The sequence below is a fragment of the Amia ocellicauda genome, chromosome 9 (genome assembly GCF_036373705.1).
Source record: "Amia ocellicauda isolate fAmiCal2 chromosome 9, fAmiCal2.hap1, whole genome shotgun sequence".
Taxonomy (NCBI): Eukaryota; Metazoa; Chordata; class Actinopteri; order Amiiformes; family Amiidae; genus Amia; species Amia ocellicauda.
The window spans coordinates 35188749-35198450 of record NC_089858.1 but is presented as its reverse complement, the minus strand read 5'-3'; the positions used below and the strand labels follow the sequence as shown (position 1 = coordinate 35198450).

The following is a 9702-nucleotide window of genomic DNA, read 5'->3' as shown; positions in this document are numbered from 1 at the left end:
ACCAAATGCACTCAGGATGCGAAGGAGTATATTTTATTTACAAAATTAAAAAACCTCAAACAAGAAGACATTCTGCTTTGACTGCATTACATTTTAATATTTATTTTTACAGTAGGAGTTAAAACCCTTTTAAATCAAAGCATGGTTACTTCCCAACAGGCGGGAGAAGGAATGGATCAAAACCCTCACTTCATTTTCGTCACTCGGTTTTCTCAGTTCCTTTTGAATTATGAAATTTCCTTGAGAGAATCGGTGTACTTTCCCATTTGGACGGGGTCTAAGAGTGTAGTTGGTACAGTACAGTCTGTCGGTTGTGATCCAGGCTGTGAATGTGGAATGCATCACAGATTAACCCCCAGGGTCAGAGTTCAGTGGGCAGCCAAGCACACAGCATTCAGAGGCCTTGAGGACAGATAGATAACCGAGGGTACAGTCCAGTCTAAAGTACAGAAATTAATCTACATTGATTATACAACTAAATCAAATGCCATGTTTACATTCTTTGGAGTGCGAGAGAAGCGTGTCAGGTGTTTTGAATACTATTGATACCTGCACACATTATCCACTTAATCTTATAAAAACAGGTCCCTGGCATATCATCCAGTGATATGAAACGGACAAAAACTGATCAGTAACCTGAACTTTAAACCTTTAAACAGTCTTAAAACAAGGTATGACATTAAAGTTCCTGGACTGGCTATAAATGCTACCCTACACACACACACACACACACACATTTGTAAATCCCTCTGTCTGGAGCTGAACACTAGTCTTGCTTTAAAACAGCCAGCAGTAATTTATTCTTGTTGGTAGGGAAGTGCCTCAGTCAGAGAGGTGTGTGTTTCAGTGCAGGGCAGTCCTCATGTGTACATGGCTCCATGCAGATTCTCCAGCCTGTGCTCTCGCTGTTTCCTCCTCTCCTGAAACACAACATAGTGCAGTTTAGATAAATAAATAATAATAAAAAAATGCACACAGACACAGGGGTGGGACACGCACCTTTTCCTTCTTGAACTCCTCGTATCCCTGGTTGTCTGTGGGCAGCTCGAGGCGGCACAGAGGGCAGGAGTTCGTCTGAAACGGAGCAAGACAACGGAAAAAAAAGGTCAGCGTTGTTTCTGCGGGGCTGTGAACAGAGAAGCTAATGCAGTCAACACCTCTTACCTTGCCCAGCCAGGGCAGGATGCAGCCAGAGTGGAAGAGGTGCTCACAGGGCATCTTCCTTACCGTCTCATCCTCCTCAAACTCCAGCAGACACACTGGGCACTTCAGTCCCTTGTCTGCACAATGCAGGGAGAGGCAGAGAGAGAGTGTGGAGGGAGAGAAAGAAGCCTGCAGTTACACACTGAAGCCCATTTTCTATTACCTTGTCCAAACCAAGTGGACACATTGATGTGGTCCCAAGCACAACACACTGTGGACTTCGCCTGTCCTGACCCAGCCTGGCCCGCCTCAGCTCACCTGCCTGCGCGGGGGTGATGGTGACCAAAGACAGGTTCTGGATTATCCGTTTGGCGGCCGGGGGGGGCAGGCGCTGGTCCCACTCCGAGACATCGTCGGGGCCTATGGCCAGGTCAATATCCATGCCCTGCATCAGAGACCTGCAACCATACAGAGTGGACAACTCACACTCCATACATCAGGTCATACAGAAAAACTGTAGCAATGTCCTACTTTTACACAAAAAGTACACAATAGTACACCAGTTTTAGTGTGACGTCTGGAAACCCAGGTAACTGGGAGGTGACTCAAATCGTAGTGATGTGATATACGGCGATGTTGTGCATGTAGAATGTACCTCACTGTCTGGTATACTGTGTAAATTGCCTAGCTCCTCCCAGTTAAGTATTGCTTTTTCACGTGTCTCCTAGTTTAGCTAAGACAGACATCGATTGTTTACGTAATTACTTGTTTAGCTTAGAATTAGATATGTTTTGCACCTGTATTGTAGTAATGGCAGTGACTTTGTTAGTTAATTAGCAACTGACTTAATGCACTTTGTCCTTAGATTGACACACAATGTCTGTGAATCAGAAGCGGTTACACTGTAGGCTGTTATTATTTAGCATTGCTGCGAGCTATTGTTCAGTATAACTGCGTGTCTCCAGCTCGGTCTTTGTCTGTATTCAGATATAAAGTGGCCATTAATTGTGCTATTAGCAGTCCTGACTGGGAGGGATTGCGCCACCCTGACAGCCTTGTGTCATTCAACGAAAACGCAGGTGTGTACCCTCCTAATTTAACAGCCCCCTGGACCTCTGGACCAGCAGTAAGCGCCAGCAGCCTCAGTGCCCCCCTTCCCAAGGGCCGGGACTCTAGCTGTGGGACTCCAGTGAGGAGAAGACTGCGAGGAGACACCACACAGCAACAGCAAGAAGCCCTGACGATATCTCCGATTCCCATCCTGCTCTCTCCTTCCACTCGGCCTGCACCTGCACACCATTGCCTCCCTAATCTCTCTAACCTCATCGCCCTGCCTCTCCCCTCCTCCTCCCTCCTCCCTCCTCCCCTCTCTGGAGGCCTGTGGAACTTCCACTCAGCTTCCAACAAGGCTGACTTTATCTCCACCTTCGCCTCCCACCATTCTCTGGATTTCCTCGCTCTCACCAAGACATGGATTCTCCCCTGAGAACTCAACCACCCCTGCTGCCCTATCCCTATCCTGTCTTATTGGGTGGGGAGGAGGAACAGGGCTCCTGCTCTCCCCTTCTCTGCCCCCCCTCTCTCTCCTCTATCATGGCCAACAGCTTTGAATTCCACACAGTGGAACTTGCCCCTCCCTCTCACCTCTTCCTTCTAGTTCTCTACCGTCCTCCCGATCCACTCGCCCCCTTCCTGGATGAACTCTTCTTTCTTCTCTCCTCCCTCCCCTCACTGTCCTCACCTATCATCCTCCTGGGAGAATTCAACATCCACCTCTCCAACCCCTCCCACTCTGCCGGATTTCTTCCCCTCCTTCACTCCTTTAACTTCTCTCTCTCCCCGTCTCCCCCAACTCACAGGGCAGGCTCCCAGCTAGACCTCATCTTCTCTAGAGAATGCTCCCCTTCGACACTCTCTGTGACACACCTGGACATCTCAGACCACCACTTCATCTCCTTCTCCCTTTCTCTCCCCTCCCCACAACACCCCACCCCACCCCACCCAACCCCACCCACTCCGTCACCTTCCGCCGTAATCTCCGCTCCATCTCTCCCACCACCCTTGCCTCCATTGTGCTCACTCTTACCTTCCATTGACTGTTTTTCTCATCTATCTGTCAGCAGACAGAACAGAAGTGGAACAGGTCCAAACTCCCAGCTGCCCGCGAACTCTACCGCTCTCTACTGTCTACATTCTCCTCCTCACTCACCTCACCTCACTCAAATCTTACTTCCAATCACTCTTTGAACAACAACCCCCACAAACTCCACCTTCTCCTCCCTCTTCGCCCCCCCCTTCGTCTCTCACTGCAGATGATTTTGCCTCCTTCTTCTCCTCCAAGATCACTGACATCCACAAGCTCTTCAACAGTCCCCCCTCCTCTCCCATCACACCCAAACCTCCCACCGATCAAGCTTCCTTTTCTTCATTCTCACCTCTCTCGGACTCTGAGCTTTCCTCTCTCCTCAACGTGTGCCCTGGACCCTCTCCCAACTCGCCTCCTCCAAGCGACCACTCCTGATCTTCTCCCCTTCATCTCCTCCTCCTCTCTAGCTGTTTACCCTCTGCATTTAAACAAGCTGCTGTCATCCCACTCAAGAGACCTACCATTGACCCCACCTCTCCTCAGAACTACCGCCCTGTCTCCCTACTGCCCTTCCTCTCAAAGACTCTCGAGCAGTTGGTGCAGTCCACCGTCAGCTCTCTGCCTTTCTGTTCCATCTCTCACTCCTGGATCCTCTGCAATCCGGCTTCCGCACAGCTCACTCCACTGAGACGGCTCTCCTGATCGGCTCTCCTCATCCTCCTTGATCTCTCCGCAGCATCTGACACCGTTGATCACTCCATCCTCCTCTCCTGCCTCGCTGACCTTGGAATCTCTGGGACTGCTCTCATCTGGTTCTCCTCCTACCTCAGCGACCAGACCTACCAAGTGACATGGCGAGGCTCCTCATCCACCCCCCAACCTCTCCTCACAGGCGTTCCCCAAGGCTCCGTCCTGGGCCCGCTCCTGTTCTCTCTCTACACTCGCTCCCTGGACCCCCTCATCGCATCCCATGGCTTCTCCTACCACTTCTACGCAGATGATGCCCAGATCTTCCTGTCTTTTCCCTCCTCTGACCTCCTCATCCCCTCTCGCATCTCTTCTCTGCCTGGATGCACTTGCACAACCTCAAGCTCAACCTCTCCAAATCTGACCTCCTCTTTCTCCCCCTTCCTCACCTTCTGCTGATCTCTCCATCTCAATCCCCTTGGAATCTGTGACATTCCCTCCTTCTTCATCCGCAAAAAATCTCCTACACTCGGCACATCACCACTCTGACATGCACCTGCAGATTCTTCCTGAGCAACATACGCCAATTCGCACACGCTACTCCACTGCTCCGCTCCCTCCGCTGGCTCCCAATACCGGCACGCACTCAGTTCAAGACTTTGACCCTCATCTACAGCTGTCTCAACCACACTGCACCAAACTACCTTCAGACCCTCGTCTCCCCATACATCCCCTCCAGTCCACTGCGGTCCTCCGGCACCAAAAGCCTAATTCTGCCTCCTCTCCACTCCCCCTCTTCCAGAGCCGCTCCTTCTCATCCCTGACCCCCAACTGGTGGAACGACCTTCCCACTGAGGTCAAAACAGCTGTCTCTGACCTCTTTCCAGAGCTTACTCAAGACACATCTTTTCAGACAGTACTTGTAATATTAGTCCCTTACTCTCCTATAAGACAGCACTTATACAATGGTTCATCATACTTCTTGTCTTGTATTTTGATTTCCCCTTTGCTCCCTTTCCCTTGGCCCTTGACTGTGACCTAACATCTTGTCTGCACTCGGCTTTTACAATCCAGGATGTAAGACCTTGTATATTGTGTAAATTGGAACGTGTATTATGCTTTGAATTGCACTGTATTTTTGCACTTTGTATTACCCTTATCTAGGACGACTTACAAAATATAAGTGCGTCTTCTAATAAATAAAAACATAAATAATAATAATAATAATGAGGATGAGGATGGCAGTCTGACCTGGCCAGCTCCAGCAGCGCATTCTGCCGGTACTGCTCTTCCGGGTTGGTGGGCTCGCAGTCGTGCTCGTCGAAGTAGGACGCCATCGCCCCGCACAGCGCCGGCCTGCGGGGTCAACACACACACACACACATCACGCCATTTCCCCCACACTTGTGTTCATTATGCCATGTCGTGTAGGAACCACCGCCGTTTGCAGTGCGATCAGTGCACATGAAGTACACACCTGTTTCAATGAGGTCTCCGCGATTTCTAGCGAAACTCCGAGTCCTATTGAACTCCACGCACAGCGCTGCTTTAACCCGGGTGACTTCACAAACAGTGCGACCAGTACTTTACACTGGATCACTAGATACGCTTCAGTGACAGAAACTGGATAACTAAATATAAATACTTTAGAAGTAGTCAAGCGACAGCATGTCAAGAAGATGCGCTGTCATACTACCGGAGATTAGTCCCATTCAACCTACCATTCGTAACCCGGAATGGCCAGTATCCAATCACAGGTCAGTATGGTGAGACGGGAGCCAATAGGAGGAAGAGAGGGGAACAGATAGAAACGCCTGTATCCAATCACAGGTCAGAATGGTGAGACGGGAGCCAATAGGAGGAAGAGAGGGGAACAGATAGAAACGCCTGTATCCAATCACAGGTCAGAATGGTGAGACGGGAGCCAATAGGAGGAAGACAGGGGGAGGATCTTTGGGCGATAGGTTTGTTTGAGAGATTGACTCCATACCGTAAAGCGCAGAAAAGATGCTCATACTGATTGGGAAAACGACTGGGGAGGGACGGTCAGAAGTCCTTTCGGTTTCGTGCGTGAGGTTGTATAATATGACGGATATGTGAAATTCTCCCGTATAATTATTTTCCTGCTGCTTTATTTCCAGGCGAGGACAGTGTACGCCTCTATACCTGTGTTTTTCATGCTCCGTGCTAGATTCGTCTCTCACCCACAAGTCCTGCGGTACTGCTGGCAGGCTGTGCGCACTCACGCCACTGTATGCTGTGCGGCCGTGTTTCCGACGTTGTACGGTTGCTAATTGCTCTGCAATAAAGGTGAGTTCCAGGGTTAATTGGACACCCGGCGTTCTGAGGCGAGAGGTTTTAACTGTTTTAGTCCTCATTTATAGGCTTGTGTATAGTTTTCTTTTCTTTTCTTTTCCATTTAAGAGACGCTTCTTCACACAGAGAGGCGTCACCATCTGAACAAACTCCCCAGCGCTGTGTCTGAAGAGACAGTGTGGGAACATTCAGAAATCACTGAGTTATTAATGGACACCAAACGAGCACGATGGGGCGAATGGGCTCCTCTCGATTGTAAACTTTCTTATGTTCGTATGGTTAAAATAAATCAATTTAAAATGTAAATTGTTACCTATTTTACTTTAACTAGCTCCCGGCCTTACAGAAACCCGATACTGAAGTAAACGTATACGTCATTGCTGTGTTGTTGAAAGGATTTAACCCGTATTACTGGTATGAAATATTTTCGCTACCGCAATAAAAGTGTGTTGTTGTTTTCCTTAGTAAACGCGCCTGTGCGTGTCTTGTCATATGAGCTTTTCTTAAGTGCGTAAGCGCAGCTCGGCACCATTTCGTTCGTGTTCTTGTAGCGCAGATGTCCGCAGTTCTGCGCTGCTCCACCAATGGGATCGGCGGGATTGCGCAGATCTGTACTTTTCTTGTAATGTAATTGGCTCAAAGATGCAGATCTGTGCACAACTGCGGAAATCGGAGCTACAAGAACGCGATTTGTTTAAGCTTGTTGATCTGAGGTGAGGAGAACCGAGGAAGGGAAAATTTAAAAAACAAAGAAGAAAAGGAAAGTCTGAATGAAAGCAAGCCAGAAGGAAAGAGAATCAACTCTGACATGAACATGCAAGTCCAGCCATATTTAGACGGGGAAGTGTGTGTCCTCAGGTCCTGTTCAAATAAATTCTAATAAATGATCTTCTATTTTTGTCCATTTCCTTGTATTGGTCATCAGAAAAGTGACCCCACAGAGCCGGCTATGCACAAGAAGCCTGCTGTGTAGTTTATAATGGTAACCTCAATCTTAAAAGACTCCGCATGAGGGGTGGCCATCCCAGTTCCTGTAGATCTGCAGGTCTCACTTAATCAGTGGATGCATTCAACACATTTTGCCTAATTAAGACCCACAATTGGCTCAATTAAGCAGTTAATGATGTGGATGGAGGCCAGGTGGGCTTTCCCACAGTTAATTATCATCTGATTACTTTGCAGGACAGTTGGGTTTCATACCTGGAGAAGCACAGCTGAAGGAATGCCTGAAAAGTTAATACATTGTTATAAGGTTACAAAGTACAAATCTTAAACCTTTTAACATTAACATAAATGAGGTCTCCACTGTTGTAATTCTGATAATCATCATCGATTAACCTTGAGTCTTTACACAAGGTGAGCTGCAAGGTTTGCACAAATTACCGTGCATTATTACACAATGATTCAAAACGAAATCCAGCCTGTTGCTTTAGACTGCACAGTGACAGGTTAGGTATTCCTAACTGATGAAGCATCATTCTTCTCTCATATCTGCAAAACCTGGGTGAAATATAAAGCAATTAGCTCTGTTTTTTTAATTGTTTATTTCAAAATTATAATATTAATGGATTTGTCAACATGTAAAGCTGCATTATTCATAATAAACAATTTTACTACACTATATAATCATATATACAATAGTCTATTAATGCATGTTACTTTAAATGCTTCAAATATTTACATTTACACGAGATGGTGAGCAGCTCCACACAAAGCAGCTCAACTATCTGTGAGGATTAGCTTCTAAATTGCATGTGGATTTGAAAAATGGAACAGATGGTTACAAAATAAACTGGTAATTCCTTGTTTTAAGTGTTCTCATTACAATACTATACCAGTATTTTCTTTCTTAAGACATACAATCTCTTTAAAACAGCAATCATAAACATACGGTATGCATGTGTGTGTGTGTATTTTTGTACAAAGACACTTGTTAAGGCACTTGTTGTAAAAAGCAGGATGTTTTACAAATGAATCAACTCCTCCCTACAACACGTTACAGGCCATATGTATATGAATGAGTATTGTGTTAAAACCCCCATTTACATAGTGCAGTGTGTGGCTACTCCCCCAGGCTTCAGTCTCCTCTCGATGGCTTCGAGTCGGTCGGTGGCAGTGGAGCGCTCTGGGTGCGCACGGTCCTCTGACATGCACAACACTCCTAAGGTCAGAGAGAGGACTGGAGGTCGACGGCAGTAGCGCTGGGCTCAGGGCGGATCCGCTGCCACTGTCCGTGTGGCCACAGCAACCCGTTTACACTGTAGATTTAAATGTGGGGATGGAGCTCTGGTTGCGGTTTTGTCTGGGCTTGGGTTAGGGTTTAGGGTTCAAGGCCACACTGAATGCTGTGGTTTAAGGCCGGACACCGGTTCGAGTTGTGGTGCTGCAGTGCGGAGACGTACGGAACTGTAATTCAGAGTCACAACTGAGAAATAAAAGATCTGGAACATTATTAAGTTGTAATAACTTTATAGTTATGTGGTAGAGCTTCAATTTTTGAGGTGTCCTGAGAACAGACTGACAGAACTATTCTGGGGCTGCATTCAGAACCGGACGAGTGTGTGGGGCCCACAGCTGAGCGTCGGGATCTTTCAAGGATCTTTCTTTGCCTCCTGTGGGGGAAGAAGAGGAGATCCTGTTCTAGACCTCCCACTTCATCTGTCCCCCGCCTCTGACCTCCAACCCCAGCAGGCACCCGGCAGCGGCTCCGAGCGGTTGGTTGAATCTTGGGGAAAAGTCCGGTGTGGTCCGGCACCAAACAAGACGAGTGTATCCAAAGTAGTACCATTACACTCCCAGAGATGAAGACCAGGAATCCTGCACTGTGCCTCCCTTCTCCCCCCTCCACCGCCACCCTCTGCTGATCCAGCTTGTGAAGTCCTGTAACCCCCCTCCCCCCCATCCCGGGACTGTGAATCCATGCTTACTGTCCACTTTCTCCATCTCTGTCCCGGCACTTTTATGGAGGGTTTACGGTTCCTCGTCTGGTAATCTGGGCCCTTCCTCAACAGGTTTGTCATTGGACGTATACTTGACCGTACCACTGGAGGATCCTGAGCTGGAGAAGGCCACCACCACCCCAATCAGGACGGCAATCACCACCAGGACCACCGCAACCACCAGCAGCTTCATCTTCATGTGCTCCCAGCGTTTCTTGCGGACCACCTTAGTCGTGGTCTTGACGAAGGTCTTGCTCTGGAGGGAGAAATAAAGAATGGGAGCACGGGTCAGTTAGTGAACGACTGGGGAAGAGATGCAGACACACACACACACACACAGAGGGAATCACACACACAAAACAAACTTTTTTTTGAAGTGTTAGGAATGCTTGATGTACAAACAACTTGCTTGGTGACCTCAACCCTGTGCTGCTGACACAAAGCTGAGCTCGGATTACCAGCCAGAATGGCTGCTAACACTGTTTGTTCTGCAGTTTGTTTATACATTTGAAAGACAGATTTATTGATTAT

At 48.0% G+C, this 9702-nt stretch overlaps 2 protein-coding genes and 1 long non-coding RNA gene across 3 annotated transcripts in view; 1 reads left to right on the top strand and 2 right to left on the bottom strand.

Moving 5' to 3' along the window:
- Positions 1–17: 17 nt before the first annotated feature.
- rnf181 (ring finger protein 181) lies at positions 18–5646 on the bottom strand. The gene is made up of 6 exons (XM_066714237.1): positions 5394–5646; positions 5168–5272; positions 1462–1601; positions 1165–1280; positions 1000–1074; positions 18–920 (listed from the first exon to the last, which is right to left on the bottom strand). Exons 2-6 carry the CDS (start codon positions 5251–5253, stop codon positions 861–863), a joined length of 477 nt encoding a protein of 158 aa, XP_066570334.1. The 5' UTR covers positions 5254–5272; positions 5394–5646; the 3' UTR covers positions 18–860.
- A 197-nt stretch (positions 5647–5843) lies between these two features.
- On the top strand, positions 5844–7119 carry LOC136759312 (uncharacterized). Its single transcript, XR_010820021.1, has 2 exons — positions 5844–6226; positions 6341–7119. It is a non-coding gene; the product is annotated as an uncharacterized LOC136759312 (long non-coding RNA).
- Positions 7120–7759: 640 nt separating this feature from the next.
- The window catches only part of vamp5 (vesicle-associated membrane protein 5), a 5127-nt gene continuing 3184 nt past the window's right edge, over positions 7760–9702 (bottom strand). Inside the window, exon 3 of the mRNA XM_066714238.1 lies at positions 7760–9427. Coding sequence (XP_066570335.1) covers positions 9203–9427 — 225 coding nt within the window. The 3' untranslated portion in view covers positions 7760–9202. The remainder of the gene's footprint in view (positions 9428–9702) is intronic.

Coding starts and splice junctions, on each gene's coding strand:
- rnf181 (XM_066714237.1), bottom strand. CDS start 5,253: ATGGCGTCCTACTTCGACGAGCACGACTGCGAGCCCACCAACCCGGAA. Junction 1,075..1,164: donor TCCTGCCCTGGCTGGGCAAG/GTAAGAGGTGTT, acceptor GCTCCGTTTCAG/ACGAACTCCTGCCCTCTGTG. Junction 921..999: donor AGGAGTTCAAGAAGGAAAAG/GTGCGTGTCCCA, acceptor GTTGTGTTTCAG/GAGAGGAGGAAACAGCGAGA.